General features: G+C 44.5%; 1 protein-coding gene across 1 annotated transcript; it reads right to left on the reverse strand.

The window, feature by feature from the left end:
- Window positions 1-5461: 5461 nt before the first annotated feature.
- On the reverse strand, window positions 5462-6927 carry LOC117359752 (D(1C) dopamine receptor-like). The gene has a single exon (XM_033942971.1). The coding sequence runs from the start codon at window positions 6925-6927 to the stop codon at window positions 5584-5586; it is 1344 nt and encodes a 447-aa protein (XP_033798862.1). The 3' UTR covers window positions 5462-5583.
- Between the last annotated feature and the right edge of the window lie 17383 nt (window positions 6928-24310).

A 24310-nucleotide genomic window follows, 5' to 3' on the forward strand; every position in this document is an offset into this window, starting at 1 on the left:
AAATAGAAGACCGCAGGATATTGCTGTCAGACAGATTCCTACAAGGAGACTGCTCCTATGTCATATTGGTAATATATTTATACATCATTAATAGTCCTTTGAAAACTGCAGACTGACAGACAGATGGTCAACTGAAACACAATCTTTATGTTGCAGAGAAAACCAATGTCGTTGTAGTGAGCACAGAGACAATGAAGCAGTAAATTAATTTTCAATCCCTTTCTTTTAATTAAACCCAGTGTAATTATGTACTGCAAAGAAACATTCAGCTAAGAAAGAGGGGAGGGGGGGAGGGGGAAGAAGTTCTATGAAATAGGGGAATTTGCTTCATAATATAAATGGTTCCTTAACAGTACATTGGCATTCTGAAATGCCCTAAGCAATTTTTCCATGAATGTTAGAATTGTTAGGCACATTTATAAATTGCGGAATAATCCTGCTATTTTCCTTTCACATTACCCTATGGAATATAAGAACATAAGAATAGCCTTCCTGGGTCAGACCAATGGTCCATCAAGCCCAAGCAGCCCGTTCTCACGATAACCCCCTGCACGTCTACGGGACCTGCTGGCTGCCAAGCACCTAATGACAGCGGCATGGAGGGCTGACAGCACTGGCCAAGATGGATCTATAGTCGAGCATAAGAACATAAGAATAGCCTTACTGGGTCAGACCAATGGTCCATCAAACCCAGTAGCCTGTTCTCACGGTGGCCAATCTAGGTTATTAATACCTTGCCAAAACCCAAGGAGTAGCAATATTCCATGCTACCGATCTAGGGCAAGCAGTGGCTTCCCCCATTTCTTTCTCAATAACAGACTATGGACTTTTCCTCCAGGAACTTGTCCAAACCTTTCTTAAAACCAGCTACGCTATCCGCTCTTACCACATCCTCTGGCGACATGTTCCAGAGCTTAACTATTCTCTAAGCGAAAAAATATGTCCTCCTATTGGTCTTCTTCAAATATTCAGAAATTCAAAAAGATGATGACCAGTTTTTTTGGTTCCATTTGGGAACATCGTCACTCTACAGAGTTTTTTTGGTTTGACCAGAATGGATGGACCAGTCAGTAAATCGGTACATTGGACCTGGTTCGATAAACGACACTTAGCTCTTAGGCATCGTTGAGCATATTAATCACCCGCTAGGTATCGTTTATAGAATCACTTATAGCGGTGCCTAAGCTTTCTTAGGCATTGGTAGGCGTTAAAACCATAGGCACACTGCCATTTAGGCCAGGGTGTGCCTAAGGTAGGCTCCTATTGGTGCCTAAGAGAAACAATGCCCAAACTCTACACTGAATTTGCCCCTAATGATGCCAATTTGCTGGTAGGCACCTTGGCGTAAACGCCTACCTCAAAGTGGTAAGCGCTTACCGGCTAATTAATTTTTAAAATGTTTTAAAATTTATTTTTAATTGCACTCTCAATTATCATTACTGATTAAGCCAATTAAAAAAATTACCCCCCACCCCCCTTTTATGAAGGCATGGTGCCAAGCAATGTGAGCTAAATGCTGAGAGGGACAAAATCAAAAGAAACATCTAAGTCCCTTTTTGGCCTAAGGCACTATACACCCAAAGTAGGCAGCAGGGAAATGTCCATTCTCAAAAAAAAATATCCAAAATGTGTTTTTTTTCCGAGAACAGCCTACCTGTACATTCAGGCGTTTAATCACCCAGAACGCCACTACATCTACCTTTAAGCCCTATTCCTGAAAAAAAAAATCACCCAAGTCCCAAACGCCCAACACAAGACCTTTTAGGCATTGGAGGGACCAGTCCTTTGCCTAAAACCATGATTCTCTAACTGGCATCTATCATAAGCGCCAGTTAGAGATCGAGGTAGGAGGAATGCCCAGTCCTTCCTGCTGGAACCTGCCGCGACCCCCCCACCAAGCATTGTGGCAGGAGGGATGCCCATTCCCACCTGCCCAAACCGCCACAACCTCCCCTCCCGAAGGTTTGCTGACAGGAAGGATGCCCAATCCCTCCTGCCTGAACCTGCTGCGATGCCCCGCAACCTTCGCCGGTAGAAGGGATGCCCAATCTCTTCTGCCGGACACCCCCCCAAGCTCCCCGGCAGAAGCGATGTCCAGTCCCTCCTGCCGACACCCCCCACCCCACCATAGGTAGCCCACCCGGACCCCCCCAAGCCCACCCCCACCGCATCCCCTGAAGGTCCTAATCTGAATTTGATTGGCTGAGCAGCATCTGCCTGTTGCCTCTCAGCCAATCAAATTCAGAGCATTCCATCCATTCTCCTCTAGCCTCTTTATTGCACTTTGCCAGTCTGTCATTGTAAGTTGGCAGCATCTTGCTTTTGCGCGGTGTTTAGTGCCAATTCCTGATAAAGGGGCACTTGAGGTTCTGAAACCATGCTTGGTTGAGCCACCTATAAAGTCTACCGTTTTCCCCAAGCACTAAACGGACTATTCCTTGAAATGAGCTAAGAGCCTTGTTTTTGGCTTTCAATATTGTTGAGGAGGCTGTGGCCATTTCTATGCATGTGGTGTTACGTCATCATCAAGGTGGACCAATCAAATTCAGGGGTGTCAGCTCATTTGTGTCTTTCTTGCTAACATAGGAGCCCTTTTACTAAAACTTAGGCTGCACTAATGGGCATTATCATGCATTAAACACCATAGGCTTATAGGTATAAAGTAGGATGTGCAGTATTTGTCTGTCCTAAGGTACATTATTAGTACACTCTAAGCCAGTGTTCTTCAATGCAAAGCCCAGGGGCCAATGGTAGCGCCCAAATACTTCTATGGCAGCCCCCCTTGTCTTTCTGGGATTTTTTTTTTTGGCACTCTGCCTCTCTACCTAGCTTTCGACAGAAAGAGGATGGGAGGTGGGGGAAAGAACCACATGCTTAAAGACAAGGCATTTCTCACTTCACAAAAGAGAATGCATTTGGAAAGGCTCACAACCTTGAGGATACCCTCCCTCCCACACACACACCCAATGAAGTTTGAACGAAGACTGGTGGGGATGGAAGTCACTGACAAATACCAGTCAGCAGTGTCATGGCCCCACATGGGAAGTACTTGGCAGCTCTCATTCAGATCATTAGAATCGAAAATGGCCCCAGCTTAAAAATTAATGAAGACCACTGCTTTAAACTGTAGGTAAAGGACTCCATAGTTGCTTATCAGTTTCAGGTGAATAAACTAAACTTTAAGCTTATATACCGCATCTTTTCTATAAATATAGTGTTCCCCTCAGTCATTTGCGGTATTCGCCGACCGGGACTTCCTGTGCTAAAGTCGGGCTTCACCATTCAGGAGCTGCGTGTCAAAGCAGCTCCTGATTGGTGAAGCCTGACTTTAGTGCAGGAAGAGAATACCACAAGTGAATTCCTTCACTCGCCGGCACTCCAGCTGCCCTATCCTGCCTCTCCAGCTGCCCTCTCCTGCCTCCCCAGGCAGAAAACCGTATTTGCAGTTTTTCGATATTTGCGGGGGTTCCTGGAATGGTTTACAAAAATTAAAAGGGAAGTACAGTGGGAGTTGGTGGTAGGGGGAAGCAGAAATTTACATTTTTGAAAACAGCCAAGTTTTCAGGTGTCTACAGAATAGTTGGAAAGAGCCCAGGTTGCACAGCTTGGTAGGGAAATTATTCCAGAGCTCTGTAGTTTTGAAGTGAAAAGATTTCCCTAGTTTTCCAATGTAGGTAACGCCTTTTAGTGAGGGGAAAGATGATTTGAGCTTTTGGATAGATCTGGTGATGTTAGGTCTCGCAGCATTCCAAGATAGAGGAATTAAAGGGGGAAGAATGCCACGGAGGATCTTGAAAGTTAGGTGACTCTACTGTACTTAAAAAAAGTACTTTTCTTACTGCTTCTGTGTAGTTTTGAAATGATGTGAAAGGTAATCCAAGTTTCCAAGCTTATTAACTTTTGATATAATGTCTATTGGACTTTGGCTAAATGGGTTGTTTTATAAAATATAATTTATAATAAACATAAAATCAAAGGTATAGTATAAAAATAAAATAAAGAAAAAGGGGATTTTTTGACAAACATATCATACATGAAAAGTAGGAAAAAACACACAAGGGAGTTAAATTACACTGAGATGAAAAGAAAATAAAGTGTGAGGAGGGGGGAGGTACAAGCATGTTCCCTCCACTGTTTCAAGCTGAGCAGGAACCCTCCACCTACAGCTCTGCTCTTTCAATTGTGATCATGCCTATCCCTAGCAAGTGAAAACACAATATTGAAGCATCACCACCTACTGGCAACAATGCAATTGGAAACCTCCTGCCGAGTTTCCACCTGTCAATGGTTTTAGGTAGCACTTGCAACTCACACAGTGAGTCATTTTGTTTTAAAACAAATGTCCCCAAACAAATGATTTCTTTCAGTATATGTTCATTGAAAGTGACGGTGTTTCCCTGTTTAAAATAGTTTAGGAAGCAAATCATAATTAAACACTGTTAGAACATTGGATTAATAATTAGCAGGCGTTATGCAGCAAATCACAATGCCATTGGATTGCAGAACTAACATCGGGGACAGTACATTTGACCAACATCTTATGTACCACAATACAGGAAAGCGATAAGAAAATGCCGCTGATTCTGTCTTTTGGCGTGTTTAAAATATGGTTATTATGAAGCTGTTTGCATATTTTTCCTAGAAATCAAAAGGCTTTGTCCAACACTTCTAACAAATACTTTATTCCTAATGCGTTGCAAATTACAGTTTTAATACGTTTTCTGACTTGCCACTTGAGATGGGGCATTTTTATTTCATAATCCTGTTTGTACTCAGTTTCCTCTTACCTTAAATGTTACCCTCCGGTATACTGGGGAAGATCCATTTATTTGCTACAGAACAGAATAATAAATTATTTAATACATGCACCTTCACATTAGAGGTGTTGCGCTATCTGGAAGCTAATGTGTATCTCTTGGCAGGTTCGGAGAAAATATAGTCACTGGTTTCAAACTTGGAATGTTCTCTGGTAAATTAGGGGAGGGGGAAGTCCCCTATAAATAACGAGTACTGGTTTCTTGTCATGAGGCTTTGCAATCAGTTTTCTCTCTGTAATTTCGATATAAAAATATTTTATTACAAAACTACAAAAGTCCTAGGCAGCACTTGTTCCTGTAGAAGTTAACGAAATCAAGTACGAGGCAGATTTTGTATGTGGAGATCCCATAAAGTCATTTAAACCAGCAGTAATGAAGCCGCAAGTGCCCCACCATATCTACTGAAGTTACAGGGAAATACTTTTAAAACCAATAGGAGGAATTTTTTTTTTCCACTCAGAATAGTTAAGCTCTGGAACGCATTGCCAAAGGTTGTGGCAAGAGCGGATAGCACAGCTGGTTTTAAGAAAGGTTTGGACAATTTCCTGGAGGAAAAGTCCATAGTCTGTTATTGAGAAAGACATGGGGGAAGCCACTGCTTGCCCTGGATCAGTAGCATGGAATGTTGCTACTCCTTGGTTTTGGCCAGGTATTAGTGACCTGGATTGGCCACCATGAGAACAGACTACTGGGCTTGATGGACCATTGGTCTGACCCAGTAAGGCTATTCTTATGTTCGATTATAGATCCATCTCGGCCAGTGGTGTCAGCCCTCCACGCCGCTGTCATTAGGTGCCTGGCAGTCAGCAGGTCCCGTAGACGTGAAGGGGGTTATCGTTTCCAGCGAAATCTCTGCTTCGCACTCAAACTGAACCCCCGCCGGCAAGAGAAGATCCTTGCGACCCCGGGAAGCCCGAGAGTCGGAGATCACCGACACCCGATCAAAGCAAGGGCCGCCCGGGTGCTCGTCCGGGTGCTGGGCGACGGCGTGGGGGAGCTGGGCGCCGATGAACGCGGCGGGGGCGTCCTTCTGGAAAGTGGTGTCGTGGTGGTAGGACACCAGCTCGTTGCTGAAGTTGACCGCCTCGACGGCGGTGCCGGAGCAGACGCGGTGGCACCCCAGGATGGTGGCGAAGGCTCTGCGAAAGTCCGCGTTGAACGCGTAGATGACGGGGTTGAGGGACGAGTTGGCCCAGCCGAACCACACGAAGACGTCGAACGTGGTCTCGCCGACGCAGGGGGGCTCCTCCACTCCCCCGTCCTGGGAAAGGCAGAAGGGCACCATGCAGTTCAGCACGAAGAAGGGCAGCCAGCAGAAGACGAACACCCCCATGATGACGGATAGGGTCTTCAGCACTTTGGTCTCCTTCCTGAAGGAAGTTTTGAGGGCGCTCTCGTGGGGGCAGCGGCTCTGGGCGTGCTCGGCCGCTCTCTCCAAAGAAGAGATCCTCCGGATCTGAGTCTGGGCGATGCGGTATATCCGAGTGTAGGTGCCGATCATGATGGCGACGGGGATGTAAAAGCTGATGAGGGAGGAGGAGATGGCGTAGGTCCTGTTCAGGCTGGAGTCGCAGTTTCCCGCGTTTGCGCGCCTTCCGGCCTCCCGCGATTTGTGCCAGCTCAGCTGCACCGGGATAAACGAGATGAGGACGGAGAGCGTCCACGCCACCCCGATCATGACGAAAGCCACCCTGCGGGTCATCTTACGCTCGTACCTGAAGGGGCTGGCGATGGCCCAGTAGCGGTCCAAGCTGATGATGCACAGGTTGAGGATGGAGGCGGTGGAGCACATGATGTCGAAAGCGACCCAGGTGTCGCAGAAGCCCCCGAAGAGCCAGCGCCCCGCCACCTCGGTGACGGCTTTCCAGGGCATGACCAGCAGAGCCACGAAGAGGTCGGACACGGCCAGCGAGATGACGAAAAAGTTGGTGACCTTGGAGCGCAGGTGCCGGAACTTGACCACGGCCAGGCAGACCAGCGTGTTGCCCAAAAGCGTGGAGAGGACGAGCAGGGAGAGGAGGAGGCCGGTCAGGACGCGCACGCTCACGTCGGCGCCTGGCTCGCGGTCCGCTGCTTCCGCCACGTGGAGCGCGCGGGAGATGTTTTCCATGAGGGGGGACGGCAGGGGGGGTTGCCCGTCGCTTCGTGGGTCATTAAAAAAAAAAAAAAAAAAAAAAAGTGGCTAGTCCTTCTTCATCCTGACGGATCTCTGGAGCTCAGCCGGTCCCCGAAACGAGTTCAAACCAAGCCTGCTGCCTTTGATTTTCTCCGACTCTCCACAACAGCCCAGCACTAAGCCACAAACCTGTCTCTCCTCCAGGTATCTCATGCCCGAACACTGTGGACTGGGTGTGCCAATTTCAGGAAGGCATATGCTAACCGGGGTTTGGCTTCTCCCCTAGCTCTTACTGCAGCTGGGGTAAGGTGCCATTCCTGGCACGCCCAGCACACGGTTTCCCTGGCACTATCTCGGCTCCTAATGCTCAGGGCTGCACTGCCACATGTCCTCAGCAGGGCTGCCGTCCTCAAACTGCCCATTTATAAAAAAAACAAGGTTGTAGCTAGAAGTGGCAGCAATCTGAGGAGGAAAAAGGAGCAGAGAGAAGGCAGACACATGCATCTCAGCTGTGAACCGAAGTAGGAAAAGGGAGGGAGGAGGAAAGAAAAGAGGGAAGGGGGTAAAACGCGGACCTGACGGACCTCGTGGATCTAAACCCGCATGGCTTTAAAAACCTGAGGTCCGTGTCCGTGCCACTCGTAGTTTCTGTCTCGGACAGACCTCGATGAGATTTTAGCGCTGACGGATCCGTCTCAGCATAGGGAGGGAAAAGGATTAGGATCCGTCAGCGCTGAAATGTCATCGAGGTCTGTCAGAGACTAGTGCTGGAGCGGCTGAGCAGAAGCCAAGAGAGCGGGGACGTAGGTTTGGGACGTGCGTTATGGAAAAGAAGTCTCCAAACGTTGCCGGGTGCTGCCGGGGTTCAGTCTGAGGATCGTAGGCATGAGGCAGAGCCTCGGCTGCTTTCCTTCCTCTGCTCTGCCTTTCTTGGAGAAGGGGTAAAACGCGGGCCTCAAGACCTCGAGATTTTAGCGCTGACGGATCCTAATACTTTTCCCTCCCTATGCTGAGACGGATCTGTCAGCGCTAAAATCTCATCGAGGTCTGTGCGAGACAGAAACTACAAGTGGCACGGACACGGACCGCAGATTTTTAAGGCCGTGCGGGTTTAAATCCGCGAGGTCCGTGTTTTACCCCTTCCCGTAAGGGAGAAATGAAGAGGAGGCAGATAAAGCCATAAGCATGAACAAGGAAAGAGAGAGATAAGGCAAAGCAGAGGCCAGAGGGGATTTTCCCTTTATCTAAAATCACTACAGTCACTGGTGGAACTCTTTACCCCCTTCCCTCCCAGCCTCTGGGGGGGGGCTAGATTCTCAAATTGTTGCAGTAAAAAAACGATGGGCCGCTCTTGCAGCCATTATTGTAGCGATTTTGAAAAACTGGGCGTGCAAATGAGGTTGGCAGAGAGTAACGAAGGTTCACCAAATTTGCAAGAGATGAGTCGTTGGTGATAGTGATCGGCACCTGCACAGAACACAACACAAAAGAGGCATAAATGTGCGCATGTGCCAAGAAAAGCGACGCCGTATGCACGCATATGTGGCGTAATTCCTTCTGTTGATCTGAGAAAGTTACAGTTAACATTTTTCTGAAAAAATGTAAAAAAAAAATGATCTTGAGCAAGATACTGACAAATGCAAGTCTCAGCAGATTTCACTGGCCATTGTGAAAAAGGCCAGTACTGGACTATTTGTGGCAAATAGAAACATAGAAACATAGAAGATGACGGCAGAAAAGGGCTATAGCCCATCTAGTCTGCCCACTTTAACAATCCCACCCCCTGAATTTACCCCCCTAGAGATACCACATGTGTATCCCCTCTACATTTTATTATCTCTCTAGAGATCCCACATGTGTATCCCATTTCCTTTTAAAATCTGGCACACTGCTGGCCTGAATCACCTGAAGCGGAAGTTCATTCCAACGATCGACCACTCTTTCAGTGAAGAAGAACTTCCTGGTGTCACCATGAAATTTCCCACCCCTGATTTTCAGCGGATGTCCTCTTGTGGCCGAGGGACCTTTAAAAAAGAAGATATCATCCTCCACCTCAATACGGCCGGTGATATATTTAAACGTCTCTATCATGTCTCCTCTCTCTCTACGTTCTTCGAGTGAGTATAGCTGCAATTTATTCAGCCTTCCCTCATACGGGAGGTTTTTGAGTCCCGAGATCATCCTGGTGGCCATTCTCTGAACCGACTCAACTCTCAGTACATCTTTTTGGTAATGTGGCCTCCAGAATTGTACACAATATTCCAGATGAGGCCTCACCATGGATCTGTACAACGGCATAATAACTTCGCGCTTCCGGCTGATAAAGCTTCTTCGGATACAACCCATCATTTGTCTTGCCTTTGAAGAAGCCTTCTCCGCTTGATTGGCAGTCTTCATGTCTTCGCTAATGATCACCCCCAAATCACGTTCCGCCTTGGTCCTAACTAAGGTTTCACCATTAAGTGTATAAGTTTTGCATGGATTCCTGCTGCCGAGGTGCATGACCTTACATTTTCTAGCGTTAAAGTTTAGCTGCCAAGTTGAGGACCAGTGTTCCAATAGAAGTAGGTCCTGCATCCTGCGTCCAAATAGAATAGTTTCTGTTAAGGGCAAATGCTTCTAAATCTATGGAGGAACTGGACCTACCAGGTGCTTAAGACAAAAGATTGTGGCCCCTCTTTCATTAAGCGGCATTAGCGAGTACCGCGCGGCAACCACACCGAAGCCCATTGGGCCACAATTACAAGGCTGGGCAGCTGAGTTGTGCGGCGAGTGCTCCGACGCGCATTCAATTCCTATAGGTATTTATGACACCGGCCCGAGCTGCTGACTTTTAGTAAAAGGGGGGGGTGGGGGCCTGTGATTGCCGATTTCATGTCTCCTGCTCTCAAATCATAGATATTAGTTTTAGCTTAGATAGGCAATTTAATGTTAGAATTTTCTTTCCAATACTGTAGTTGAGAAATAATACTACCCCCCTCTTCTACTAAACTACCAATAGCAGTTTTTAGCGCAGAGAGCCGCACTGAATGGCCCGCGCTGCTCCCAACGCTCTTAGGAACTCTGAGCGTCGGGAGCAGCGCGGGCCATTCAGCGCGGCTCTCTGCACTAAAATCTGCTAGACAAGACCCACTGTTTTAGACATATGACTCTTTTTTTCTTAAAAAAAATCTGCATCCTATAATTCACTGATCTGTTGATTTCCTTGAATAGAACTAATTGATCGCTTCATGTTTTTTAGCCAACCCACTAATGGAAGCCATTTTTTGCTTATATAACTCTGTGCCTTCCTCCCCTGTCAGTACAAGAGATCCTGAAGTGAGAACTGATTACTGTTAATCAGTCCGGCTCATGATTCCTTCATGATTCCTTCATGGCCAGCAATTATCCTTCTGAATAAAAGAAAGCTCAACTTACCACTTAATTTTTGAAGTGTTAATTAGCAATCTGAACCCATAACTTTGATGATCCCTTCATCACTGCTCTCTTCAGCTGTTGGGAGCAAGCTCTGCATTGAGATCTGTCCTGAATTATTACAGTTTACAGAAGACAACTACAGGAAGTAAGAGCTTTTTTCTTTTTCTTTGTTTCCGTCCATGACTACATATTGCTCAAGAATCCTCTCAATGGAGTCCTTTTACCAAGGCGCGCTAACCGATTTAGCGTGCGCTAAATTGATTAGCGCGCCTTAGTAAAAGGATCCCAATTAGAGAATGACACGGTGAAAAAATTGGTCCCCGTCACCGCCCCGTCCCCGTCTCACCATCCTCTGCACCGCCCCGTCACCGCCATTCCCTTCACCGCCCCGTCACCGCCACTGCCACCCCATTCACCGCCCTGTCACCGCCACTGCGACCCCATTCACCGCCCCGTCACCGTCACCGCTGCATACATAAAAGCCTCAAACGGGTACGATTTTATATACTTTTCTTTATTTACGTATAAAGGAAACATTCTTTAAAACTGTAAAACTGTAAAACTTAGTTAAATATTCTTATTCAAGTTTCAAGTTTTTCTTAAAATTTGATAAGTCGCAATCGATGTACAAAAGATAAAATAGGAATATACAATATTAAATAAACTTGCAGACAACAACATCATAAAAATGTAAAATAATCAACAAGAACCAAAAGGAAGGAAAGAAAAACACTTAAGGTAAAAACAACATGGTAGGGGAAAAGGAAAGAGTTAGAAAAAGAAAGGACGTAGCATCCTTAAATAAATAGCATTTCAATTTGCTTTTGAATCGTTCTAGCATAGCCGGGGTCCTGTGTTTGTAAGTTTCATGTTGAATTGTACTTGTGTAAATTACTTAAAACAACTTTGGGGTCCTTTTATTAACCAATTTAATGCAAGCACTATCGGTTAGGACCCCTTTCACAGCATGGACAACTGGTTTATTAGTCTGATGTAATTAGATAAATAATTGGATGACTTTTTTTTTAGTTATTTGCTTTGGAATTGTTCTATTGCTGATTTGTAAAGTTAATCCAAAATAATAAATCCAATCCAATCCAATCCAATCTCTTCATAAAGGTTAATAAATCCTAATAAATCAATAACATTTTTTATTTTTGGTTGCTTGGTTATGCATTCATTTTGTCACTCTTTCCTTGCTCAGATTTCTTGGTGCAACACAGTGGCGTACCTAGGGTATGTGGCACCCGGGGCCCATCATTTTTTGACCCCCCCCCCCCCCCCCATGTAAAAAATTTTTTTTTTTTTTTTTTTTTTTTGCAATAACCATGAAATGGAATAAATGGTCAGAATAGAAACAGGCAGTGAAAATTTTCTTTTATTGAACCTCATATATGTAACCATTATTCCAAACATAACATAACATAAATTATGTCTAAATTGTCATGACATTAGAAGTACATATGGAGTAGTTGCAGGTGATGCTTGGGACAGTTCTGATTGTGTTAGTTCGGTTTTATGTGTTTTTTGAATAGAAGGGTTTTTATTTCTTTTTGAAGGTTTTGCAGTCTGTGGTTGATATCAATTGGTTGTAGAGTTGGGGGTCGAGTGTTGCAGCTCGAATGGCTAGGAGGTTGTCGAACAGTTTTTTTCTTTTGACGTTTTTGGTTGGAGGGTGTGTGAATGGTGCACAAGTTCTCCTATGTCTGTTTGAAGTGGATTGAATTATTTAGCTGAAGAAATTAGTTACCCCCCATTCCACACACATTAATTCTCTTCCATTTTTGTTCCCATTATAAAAAACACTGATAAGTTCCCAGAAAAAAAATACATTAAAATAAGAAGTGAAAACAAAGGCCCCTACAGATGAGAACATAACATAAGAATAGCCTAACTGGGTCAGACCAATGGTCCATCATGCCCAGTAGCCCATTCTCATGGTAGCCAATCCAGGACACTAATACCTGGTCAAAACCCAAAGAGTAGCAACATTCCATGCTACCGATCCAGGGCAAGCAGACACTTCCCCCATGTCTTAATAACAGATTATGGACTTTTCCTCCAGGAATTTGTCCAAATCTTTCTTAAAACCAGCTACACTATCTGTTTTTACCATAACTTCTGGCCACTTCATTTTTAAGTTTAGATCTTTCCTTTCAAACAGAGACCTTGCTAGATGTCAAATACAGCACAAGGTAACTTCACATGGACTTAGCTGTGCAGGAAATGTGAATCTCCTCATACACCCACCATATAGTGCAAAAATGTGCAAAGGTCTGTTTTTTTCTTTCGATCACTACATAGCCTAATGCCACACAAGCAGCGCTGTTACAAACATATTCTGTAGGTCAATGCTAAGGATAACAAAGTTTCCTTCCTTGGACCAGAAGGAGATAAACCACTGGAAGAGATCCCAAAACAACACCCAAAGACCCACTCAGTGTGTGAATCAGTTGAGTGGAGTGGACTAACTGGGGGGTGGAAATGGGCCCGGAGTTTGCTCAGCAGAATTTCCCAGACCACCTCTTCCTCTCAACACATTGACACGCTGCCACCATCACCACTAGGAACACCTCACTGGGTAGGCCAGCTATGCTATAAACTTTATAAAACACATTATTATATTTTCTTATAAAGCACATATTTTAACTGACCTCTCTGACATCCTCAGCCTTTCCATTCACAAAAATAGAAGGAAGAAAAGTTCCCATTTCCTGCTGTCTCATGTCCCCGGCCTATACAATATTTTTTTTTCTGCAGACCCTTCAAAAGTCTGACCAAATCCTCGTTTCACTTGCATTATAAAGTACTGAGGATGCCATCTCTCCCCAATCCCAGGTCCTAAAGTCTAAGACAGTAGCGCAAACTAATGCTGCCAGATACAGGAAAAAAAAATTTTGATTCGATTCAGCCCTATTGAATTGGTTTTTCAATTCGATTTTCCTGCCCAGTTGGGTGATTTTTTTCAAAACTCCTGGTGGGTTTTATAGCTTTTTCACCCCCTTTGGCTTCTCCTAACCACACTGGCGCTGTGGTGTAAATAAAATAAAGAAACAAAAAGGACTTTTCCTCTTTCTGTTAAATCCTAGCTCACGTTTGCAGTCCAACACCAGCTCTGGCAGGATACACATTTCAAATCTGACATGTTATAATCACAAAACAGAAAATAAAATTAATTTTTCTACCTTTTGTTGTCTGGTTATATTTCAAATCTTGTTGGTCCAAGGCTCTGGTTTTCTTCTGATAACTTGCTTGCCAGGGTCTCCTTCTTTCTGCATGCTAACCATCCATCTGCCAACTCTGTCCTCCCTTTCCATTTCCCTTCCCTTCCCAGGAAGTCTGGTTTCTTTCCTTTTTTTAATCTCCCTCCACAGATCCACCTTTTCTTAAATACCCTTTCATCCGGCATCTCTCCCTCCTTCCCCACCATCCCAGAGTCCACCATCTCTCCGTTTCTTTTCCTAATTACCCTCCTATCCAGTATCTCTATCCCTCCTCCACACCATCCCTTGTGTCCAATTTCTCTCCCTTTCTGTTCCTTCCCTCCCTAAATCCCATGGTCCATCATCTCTCTCCCTCTCCTCTATTTTCAGACCCATTATTTCTTCCCCCCCCCCCAAAGTTTGGCATATGCACGTCTCTTTGAACACCCCCTTCCCTCCGTGTACTTCTAAATCATGGTCCCCCCCCAAAGGCCTGTCCCCCCTTAAAGGTCTGCCTGTCCCACCTTGAAGGCCTGCACCCCCCTTGAAGGCCTGTCCCTTCCCCTTGTAGGCCTGTCCCCCCCTTGAAGGCCTGCCTGCCTGTCCCCCCCCTTGAAGGTCTGCACCCCCCGAAGGCCTGCACCCCCCCGAAGGTCTGTCCCCCACTTGAAGGCCTGTCCCACCCCCTTGTAGCTTCTCCCCCCCCCTTGTAGGCCTGTCCCCCCTTGAAGGCCTGCCTGCCTTTCCCCCCTTGAAGGCCTGTCCCCCCTTGAAGGCCTGCACCCCCTTGAAGGCCTGCACCACCCCCCTCGAAGGCCTGCACTCCCTTGAAGGTCTGCACCCCCCCCCTGAAGGCCTGCACTCCCTTGAAGGTCTGCACCCCCCCGACGGCCTGTCCCCCCCTTGAAGGCCTGTCCCACCCCCTTGTAGGCCTGTCCCCCCCTTGTAGGCCTGTCCCCCCTTTAAGGCCTGCCTGCCTGCCTTTCCCCCCCTTGAAGGCCTGTCTCCCCCTTGAAGGCCTGCACCCCCCTTGAAGGCCTGCACCCCCCCTTGAAGGCCTGTCCCCCCCCCTTGTAGGCCTGTCCCCCCCTTGTAGGCCTGCCCCCCCCTTGTAGGCCTGTCCCCCCCTTGAAGGCCTGCCTGCCTTTCCCCCCTTGAAGGCCTGTTCCCCCCCTTGAAGGCCTGCACCCCCTTGAAGGTCTGCACCCCCCCAAAGGCCTACACCCCCCCCCGAAGGCCTGCACCCCCCTGAAGGCCTGCCTGCCCCCCTTGAAGGCCTGCACCCCTTGAAGGTCTGCACCCCCCCCCCGAAGGCCTGTCCCCCCTTGAAGGCCTGCCTGCCTGCCTGTCACCCCCCTCCCCCTTGAAAGCCTGCTTGCCTGCCCGCCCGCCCCACCCTGAAGGCCTGATGCCCCGACCCACCCCGAAGGACCGCTCGCCCCCCTGGCCTCCCCGCACCACCTATGAACAGCCGCAGCAGGATCGCGAAGTCAGCGTCAGCGATCCCTGCGCTGCTTCCTGCGCCACGGTCCCGCCCCTCCTCTGACGTCAGAGGAGGGGCGGGATCGCGGCGCAGGAAGCAGCGCAGGGATGCTGACGCTGACTTCGCGATCCTGCTGCGGGCTGCTTCACAGGTGGTGCAGGAAGGTCAGTGGGGCGAGCGGTCCTTCGGGGGTGGCGGGGGACTGAACGGCAAGGCCGGGAACACCCCCTTAGGGCTGGTACCCGGGGCGGCCCGCCCCCCCCCCCCCCCCCCCTAGGTACGCCACTGGTGCAACAGTGACTACAGGTTCTCTAACTAATACTACTTGCTTTGGTGTGCAAAAGACCAGCCCTCTGCTTTAAACTTGTAAATATCCCATTGTTCTGAGAAGACAGACTAGGCTTCTGCACTTCATTAAGGTAATGGGGGCTGAGCTGTGTGTCTCTAATGTGGCTTAGTAAAAGAGACCCTAAAAGCAAATAATCTCACCTGCATCAGAGCAAATGAAAATTTCAGCATGAGAATGTGTATGCTATTGGAAAGAGTAGCTCAGCCAGACCTCAGCACGGAGCTGGTTTTTTTTTTTTACACAAACATTCCTTTCCTTATCTCAGCTTGTAACCGACAAAGTTTTCAGGTTTTCAAGAAGCTGCGAAATCCAAATCCTCTGCTCGGCTCCGAAATCACAATCGCTACTGCTGCACTACAAGCCATTAAATATCATGTGCGGCAGTAGCGATTGGTCCCCTACTTTGATCTGACAAATGAGGAGCCAGTATATTGGGGGGCGGAGTCAATGCGGCAACGTGCAAGTTGGATCGAGAGTTGGAGGAGACAGACAACATGGCGGAGACATCAAACACCCGGTCACGAACACGGTGAAACACAGGTAAATAGCGGTTCCTAGAAGGGGGTACATTGGCCTGCAGGGACAAATCTTTTCACCGTTTTTGCGGGCGGTGAAAACTTTTGTCCCCGTGTCTGCGGCGATTTGGCTTTGGAGTCTCCATAACCCGCAGCCAAACCGCAGCCACGCCGCGGCTCCCTGCGGGGATCGCTCCCCGTGTCATTCTCTAATCCCAATGTAATTGCTGAATACAGAAATGAATGAACAATAGTTAAAACAAGAAAGGTCAGTTTGAGTTTTCTTTATTTCCCCCCCCCCCCGAATTCTGTGTGTGTCATTTCTGCCTATTCTTTTTATTTCTTTGTGCCAGTCTTGGCAGCTATTCATAGATGCCTTTTTTATTTTTTTTTTTTGTTATCTCAGCTAAAATTTGATGAATTATCTATGAGCTCTTCTATCCACATTATGGTATTTTCATGAGGATTGTACTTATTTCTAATTTTATTATATGAGTATTTTATTATGTATTTGCTTTTATTTTGTCATCATTTTAATATTATGTATGTAAACTGTTTAATTTTAAACGGTATTTAAGGGCTCCTTTTACTAAGGTGCACTTGCATTTTTAGCGCACGCATGATATCGCGGTGCTACACTGCGCGCTACATGGCTAGAACTAACACCAGCTTAATGCTGGCATTAAGGTCTAGCACATGCGGCAATTCAGCGCACGCTAGTCCACGTGTTAATGCCCTAACGTGGCTTAGTAAAAGGAGCCCTAAATTTTTAAAATAAATAAATAATATTCATTAGCAAAAGAAAAAGAGGTGAAAAAAACTACACAAAACAATGCAATAAAACAAAAAAGTAAAAAGGCTCAACAATAGTCTTTTATTAGTAATAAAAACCTGCTGGTCCCAGGTGGGTGTATTCAAACTTAAGAATGATATTAAAATATGCCCAACATGTTTCAGCACCTTAGTGCCTGCCTCAGGGGCCTCAATCGCTAGTCAAAACTTGAGTTTGACATACATACGGATGACAACATATATACATCCACCTAAAAAAACTGATAACAACGTATATACAGCCACCTAAAAAAACAGATAACATAATTAAATGCTATAATTAAAATAAATCAATTAATTAAGCAATAAGTAAAGACAAAAATCAAACCAGCAAGCCAAAATAAACAGGAAAAGTAGAAGTTAGTAATATTACCTCTCAAATTGCACCATGCTGTTCAAAAAACACAGAGCCCCTCTTAGTACTGAAAGACACAAAACCAGTGTACACGTAAATAAGCTTACTACAGCCAAAATAGAATTTAAGAATCTGAATCAGAGCTGCATAAGATGAAAAATCCACTCTGAATCACTACCAAATGTAAATTTAAAAATTTTGCCCCCTCCCGCCTTTATCAAGCTGCATAAGGGCTTTTTATCGCAGGCCGCTGCAATAAAAGCAGCAGCCAGCAATTTTAAGAAAACCCTAACGCAGCTTGATAAAGAGGTCTTAAAGAGAAATTTTAGAGGAAATATCTGCACAAAAAATATATATCTGTGCAAGTTAGTCTAACAAAAGCAGTGTAGATCAGCTCATTAAAACCAGTTAAACATAAATGATAGCACAAATAAAAAATTAACCCCCCTTTTACAAAGCCCCCTTTAAATCTCTATGGACTTTGGGGCAGATGTTGCAGCGACATCTACTAGCATGGCTTTGTAAACAGGGGATGTGGGTGTAAAAAACTACATATATATAGCTAAAAATCACCAAACATGACTCTGACCCCCTGTTTTACTAAGGTGCGCTAACTGATTAGAACACGCTAAACCCTAACGTGCCTATAGACTAACGTGCATGCGTTAGCGTTTAGCACGTGCTACTCGGTTAGCTCATCTTAGTAAAGCAGGGCCTGAATATTAAAAAACTGTATATTTAAATATTTATATATGCACAGAAAACACCAGATTTAAAAGTGAATCTAAAACAGCTCTGATCATCGTTGCATAAAAAAAGCCATAAATCTCACCTTAAAACCAATGATTTTGACATAAAATAGAGTCTCACAGCAATGCTATCTAGTACTGGATTAAATTCTTTAAAAATGGCATTTCCCGTCAAAAACATACCCCCTCCTTTACAAAGCCACGATATTCACCAACAAAGATCAGACATAAAAACGTAGGGCTCCTTTTACTAAGGTGCGTTAGGGACTTAACGCGTGGAATAGCGCGCGCTAAATTGCCACATGCGCTAGGTCTTAATGCCACCATTGCGTTATTCTAGAAGCGTACCGTACGGTAATTTTGTGCATGCGCTATAAACGCTAGTGCACCTTAGTAAAAGGAGCCCTAAAATTAAAACAAAAATTAAAAAAATAAGAAATAAATTAAAAAATTAAAACAAAGAATTCTATGTGCCACGTCTGTCTACCCTTTTTATTTCTTTGTGCCATCTTGGCCTCCGTGTGTTCATATTCATTTACATCTATGTCCTGCTCTCAGTTCCTGTTTGTAGCCTCTACAAGAGACAACAGCTGTCAGAGAGAGAAATAAAAAACATTCCCCATCTCTCTCACACACACACTTTAACTTTGGGGTACTTTTACTAAACTGCAGTATGCGCTTGCGAGTGCTTACTGCAGGTTAAACAGGCTTACCACAGTCCCATGGTAAATTTACGAATCTGTGCGCATGCACTGTGCGCTAATATAATTTCTCCTAATTTTCTTTCAAGAGGTGTGTTCGGGGGTGGAAAGCAGGCATGAATCAGTTAGCACTTGAGGTATTGCCCTGCGCTATTTGATTAGCACAGCATTATCACATGGTCCATTACCACCTATAAATTAATAATAATAATAATAACTCTATTCTTCTATACCGTCATAGTCGTGAGACTTCTAGGCGGTTCACACTGAAGACTGCTTTGTTTCATGCCCTTGCGCCAATTGTGATTTTAGCGCTTGGTCATTAATTGGGAAAATGGAAATGTTGGCCATTTTCTGGCTGCAGCACCAGTGGCCTTAGTATGTGGGAAAGGATCATGGAAAAGACACACATAAGCAGTTCACTAAGGCCACTTTTGCTATGGTTTTAGTAAAAGGACCTCTTGGTGCTGTTGGCCTGTGAAATGCTTGCATTAATAATCAACACTGCCATCTTGTGTTTAAAGTGACTATTCCATGCTAAGGAATCTCAAATTTATATTGACTGAATTGTGTTCTTGAATTATTTGAAACTGTTGAAATTTAAGAGGATATAATATAGAGCTAATTTACTTTCTAACCTAAAGGATATTCATGATAAATGCAAGTCATATGCTTGTAAATATTATTTTTTGTAAATTGATTTTTGACTGGGAACATGCACCATTTGAATTTGAAGAATGGAAACTCAAGATTGTTTAAGCCGAGAGAAATTCCAGGAGTGAACATTGGGGGACTGACAGCCTCTTTTACAAAGCCGCGCTAGCAGCTGCTCTGTGCTAACGGCCCCGAAGCCCATAGAGAATTAAAGGGCTTCGGGGATGTTTCCACGCGGCAGCCGCTAGCATGGCTTGGTAAAAGAGGCCGTTAGAGTGTTCTAGGTATACAGCCTATAGCTTATTAAAATTTTGATATACCACGCATTATATCCATCTGAGCAGTTTATAATAATTCTGCAGATGGCGGGTCTGCTGGGCAGACGGGTTTGGGACCCATCCATCCGTCCAACCTCTTTGAGGTAAAGGGGGGTGTCGGGGGCAGGGGGGGTCGGTGGGGAGGTTCGGGGGGCTGTTTGGGGGGGCAGTCATTGGGGGGTTCATTGTGGGCAGGAGAGCCTGGGCTCCCTTCTGCCAATATCCAATCAGGGTGGGGTGGGGGTTTTGTCAGAGCAGGAGGAGTTGGGTTCCCTCCTGCCCGGATCGCTACAGTGGGGGGGGGGGGGGATCGCGGCAAAAGAGATTGGCTATCTCTCCTGCTACATTAGCAATCTGTAGTGCCGCGGTTGGCGCCACTTCGGGATATTATTATCACGGCAGGGGAGATGAGCCATCTCTCCTGCCACAATCGTTGCGGTGGGGGGTAGGCAGGTTGCCGGGATCACTGAGCTGATGGTGGCAGCCACGATCAGCTCAGCGGCCCCTTTTTCGGCACTTATATCTGTTTTGACTTGGTCTAAGTCAAAACATATAAGTGCCAACTAGGCAACCTGTCTAAACTTTTGGTTATACCTGCTATACAACTATGTCTAGGTCGGCCCACCTCCCGCCTTTTTCCCTTCTCTAAAAATGCCTCTTTTCGCTCTATGCGTTTAGAGGCAGGGGAAAGGCCTAAGCTGGTTTTAGATAAGTCTTAAACCAGCTTTGGTTATTGGTACTTGGACGATCAGGCTTTTGATCGTCCAAGTACCGATTTAGGCCACTTTTTAGACGTTTTTTGGGGTTTTATTTTTTATTATGAGCCCCTTGGTTCAGTGATTTTCCACTTGTTTCGTTCCAGATTTTTCCGACTGAACAAAAAAAGTGGAAAATCACTGGACTAAAGTGGTCTTTTACTTAGGCGCGTTAATCAACTTAGCGCATGCGAAAGATTAGCGAGCACTAAATGCTAACGTACCCCTGCTATCTGCAATTCTAGGCAAGTAACAATAAAACATGCACAGTACAATCACAGATAAAAACAAGATAGTAACATCATGCAGATCCTATCATAATAGAATCATTTAATCTCTTTTAAATAGACAAAAAAACATTCCTATAGCAGCAAAATAATAAAAAATATCATTGCATAGAACTTTTTCTTCTTTTTATTTTTCTCCATGGCTTCTAATGTTAAGATCTATAGCCATATATCCTACTGAAATGATTTCAGATAGGACATACTACCAGCCTTTCTTGTGATTGATGTTGTAGTAACATGGCAGCAACTTGAACAGCTGTTCATAATTTTACCATTCCTAGCAATTTCACATGTCACATCCAGAACAGCAGGCTGTCACAAAGCATTTTGATATTTTGCATTTTTTTCCATTTCAAACTGAAGTACAAAGAAAAGACATCAGATGAGGACCATTAGCTCCTTCATGTCTCTCAAATATATATTTTATGATGTTGCTCCTGAGATTGTCCCCAGGAGCCTCATACTGTGAAGGCCTATTCTAGCACATTCTTCTGAAAAATGTTTAATTCTTGTGCCTGTGATATTTAAATAATGCCCATTTATGGCTAGATACACAAAAATCAGTGATCATTGCTAGACCTACTTACGGGACCTTCCTGCATCTTCCCGTGGCTGCCCGCTCTGCTCCTGAACAAGGAAGTGACGTCAGAGGAGATGGACCGGCAGCCAGGGAGGTGCAGGAAGGTTCCCGCGATGACTGAGTTTAAAGTTTACTGCTGCTGCTGCTGATTCAGGAAACAGCAGCGGTACAGTAGGGAGGGAGGTTCTGGACTCCAAGTTTCCAAGTTTATTGGTTTTTAATATCCCGACCATCAAACAATTGTCTGGCCGGTTAACAATCAGATTAAAAAAGAATTAATAGTAGTAGAATGTGAATGGAAATATCTTAAATTAAACATAAATGACAAAGACTTGACATACTGGAATGTGAGGAAATTGTGGGGGAAGGGAAAAAGTTACATTGTATAGAAGAAATGGAGAGAGTGGGGAGGGGATGAACATGAGGAGGGGGGAGCGTTGAAGTAATGAATAATGGATACTTGCCTAATGAAAGAAAAAGAGGATTTTTTTTAGGTTTGGTTAAATGCGTCCCGAAATAAGAATGTCTTTAAATTTGTCTTAAATTTAGCAAGTTGTTGTTCATCACGGAGATGTTGTGGCAGTGAGTTCCACAATGTTGGGGCGGTAACAGCGAAATTGGTTTTACGAGTATAATAAAAATCTTTTAGGGACGGTATAAAAAGGAGTTTTTGGTCTGAAGATCTCAATGTGCGAGGGGAACTTTGAGGTATAAGAAGCTTGTCAAGAAAAGTTGGTTGATGTAGAAGTTTGATTTTGAAAGTGAGAAGGATGATTTTGTAAGTAATACGGTAGGAGATAGGAAGCCAATGAGCTTCCTTTAAGAGAGGAGTGACGTGGTCAGATTTACTTTTCTTATAGATAAGTTTTATAGCGGTATTTTGTATTAGTTGGAGGCGTCGTAGTTCTTTTTGTGAGAGGCCATTAAGAAGAGAATTGCAGTAATCTAGGTGAGAAATTACCAGAGAGTGGGTCAAGATGGTGATAGAGTCAGTGTTCAGAATGGAAGTTAAAGATCTAATAATGCGGAGTTTAAAAAAACATACTTTTACTACAGAGCTGATATGCTCATGGAAGGTGAGATTGCTATCGATGATGACGCCGAGTAATTTAATTTTTGTTTCCATTTGTAATGGAGTGGATTTGATAGAAATAGTTCCGAGTAATGATTCTGATTTTTTGATGGGAAGTAGAAGCACACGGGATTTATTTATGTTGAGTGCGAGTTTGTTTGAGTATAGCCAATCATGTATGTTATCCAGTTTATTATTTATGTCTTTTGTATCTGAAATATTAGTAGTGTTGATAGGATAGAGGAGTTGAATATCGTCGGCGTAGGCGAAAATTGTAAATCCGATGGATTGGGCTAGTGTAAGGAGGGGAGAGAGAAATACATTGAATAATAATGGAGATAGTATTGAACCTTGTGGTATTCCGAAAGTTTGTGATTTGGCTGAGGAAGTTTCATTTTTTACGCAGACTTTAGAGCTGCGTTCCTGAAAATAAGATATGAACCAAGAGAGTGCAGAGTCAGTAATGCGGCAATCTTTTAATCTGGAAATGAGGAGAGAATGGTCAATAGTGTCGAAGGCAGCAGAAAGGTCTAGAGAGATTAGAATAACAGATTTTTGGTGCTCATGGTAATATTGAATGGTTGAAGTGAGACCCAGTAAAGATAGTTCAGTAGAATGTGAGGAGCGAAAACCTGTTTGACAAGGATGTAATGCGTGGGTTTTTTCAAGAAATTCGGTTAATTGTGAGTGGATGATTTTTTCAGTAATTTTGGAAAGTAAAGGAAGATTTGCAATGGGACGGTAGTTTTTGGGGAGGGAGGGATCTAGGTTATATTGTTTGAGTTTAGGGAATACAAGTGATGTTTTCCAAGTGGTGGGTACTAAGCTTTCTGAAATTGATTTGGAGATCATTGCCCAGATAAAAGGGCCGAAGAATGAATAGAATTTTTTGAGTAAGAACGGGGGAATGTTCTCTAGGAGGTTATTAGGAGAGTTTAGAGATTGTAATATGAGAAAAAGTTGTGCTAGAGAAGGCATTTTAAAGGTAGTACAAGAACTAAAAGAAAGTTGAGTAGATACATTGGGGGTTAGAGTGGAAGGGGCGGGTATGGGTGGTCCAAGAAGGGATCTGATGTCTTTAATTTTTGAATCAAAAAACAGAGATAGTTCAACTGCGGAGGGTGAGGTTAAACTATGAGAATTTTGTTTTTTTCTGGAATATTTAGAGAGTGAATGAGCGATAGTGAACATAGTAGAGGAATTTCGAGTAGAGGAGATAAGTTTCGAATAATATTCTTTTTTTGTCAATTGAATAATTGTTTTGTAATGGATAGCTTTTTCTTTGAATAGAACGAGGTGGGTGTTAAGGCGTGTTTTACGCCATTTATTTTCAGACGAACGAAGTTGTCGGCGGAGAAGAACTAGTTTGTCATTGTACCACGGTTGTTGTCTCTTTGAAGATTGGATAGAGATAGGTTTTTTTATTTTTTGTTCTGATTCGGGTGCCAGAGAATCTAATAATGATTTAGTGGATGTTTCCCATAAAGAAGTTTGTTCGTTTATGGAAAGAGAAGAAAAGTCTTCAAGATTTAGATTAAAGGAGGTCTGGATTGCTGAAAGGGTTATGTTATCAAGATTGCGAGAGGTCTGAGTATTTTTTAGTTGTTGTGTGTGACTAGTGTGGACTTGAGGGTCAAGTCGCCAGGTTATAAGAGTGTGGTCTGACCATGGAATTGGATGGTATTGGAAATTGTGGAAGAGATGGTTAATAGAGGTAGAACAGAAAATCATGTCGAGGATATTGCCGGCGGAGTGAGTAGGCATAGAAATAAGAGGGGATAGAGATAGATCTGAAGTCAGAGTGAGGAGTTCGGAAGTAATGTGATGATTAGGAGAGTTAAAATGGATATTAAAATCTCCAAGAATAATCGAATCAGAATAAGTAATAGTGAAATCAGATATAATAGTGGTGAGGGTTGAAAGTGAGGCTATAGATACCGGCGGGGGAAGGTAGACGAGGAGAAAGTTAAGAGGAAAAGAGTATTTTAAAGTGAAGTGGAGAGTTTCAATCGGAGGAATAGAGAATGAATTAGAGATATTTGATTGTAGAGGGATGGAGGAATGATAGATAATAGCTATGCCGCCTCCTCTTTTGTTTAGGCGAGGTTG

The sequence above is a fragment of the Geotrypetes seraphini genome, chromosome 4 (assembly GCF_902459505.1).
Source record: "Geotrypetes seraphini chromosome 4, aGeoSer1.1, whole genome shotgun sequence".
In the NCBI taxonomy this organism is placed as follows: Eukaryota; Metazoa; Chordata; class Amphibia; order Gymnophiona; family Dermophiidae; genus Geotrypetes; species Geotrypetes seraphini.

Coding starts and splice junctions, on each gene's coding strand:
- LOC117359752 (XM_033942971.1), bottom strand. CDS start 6,927: ATGGAAAACATCTCCCGCGCGCTCCACGTGGCGGAAGCAGCGGACCGC.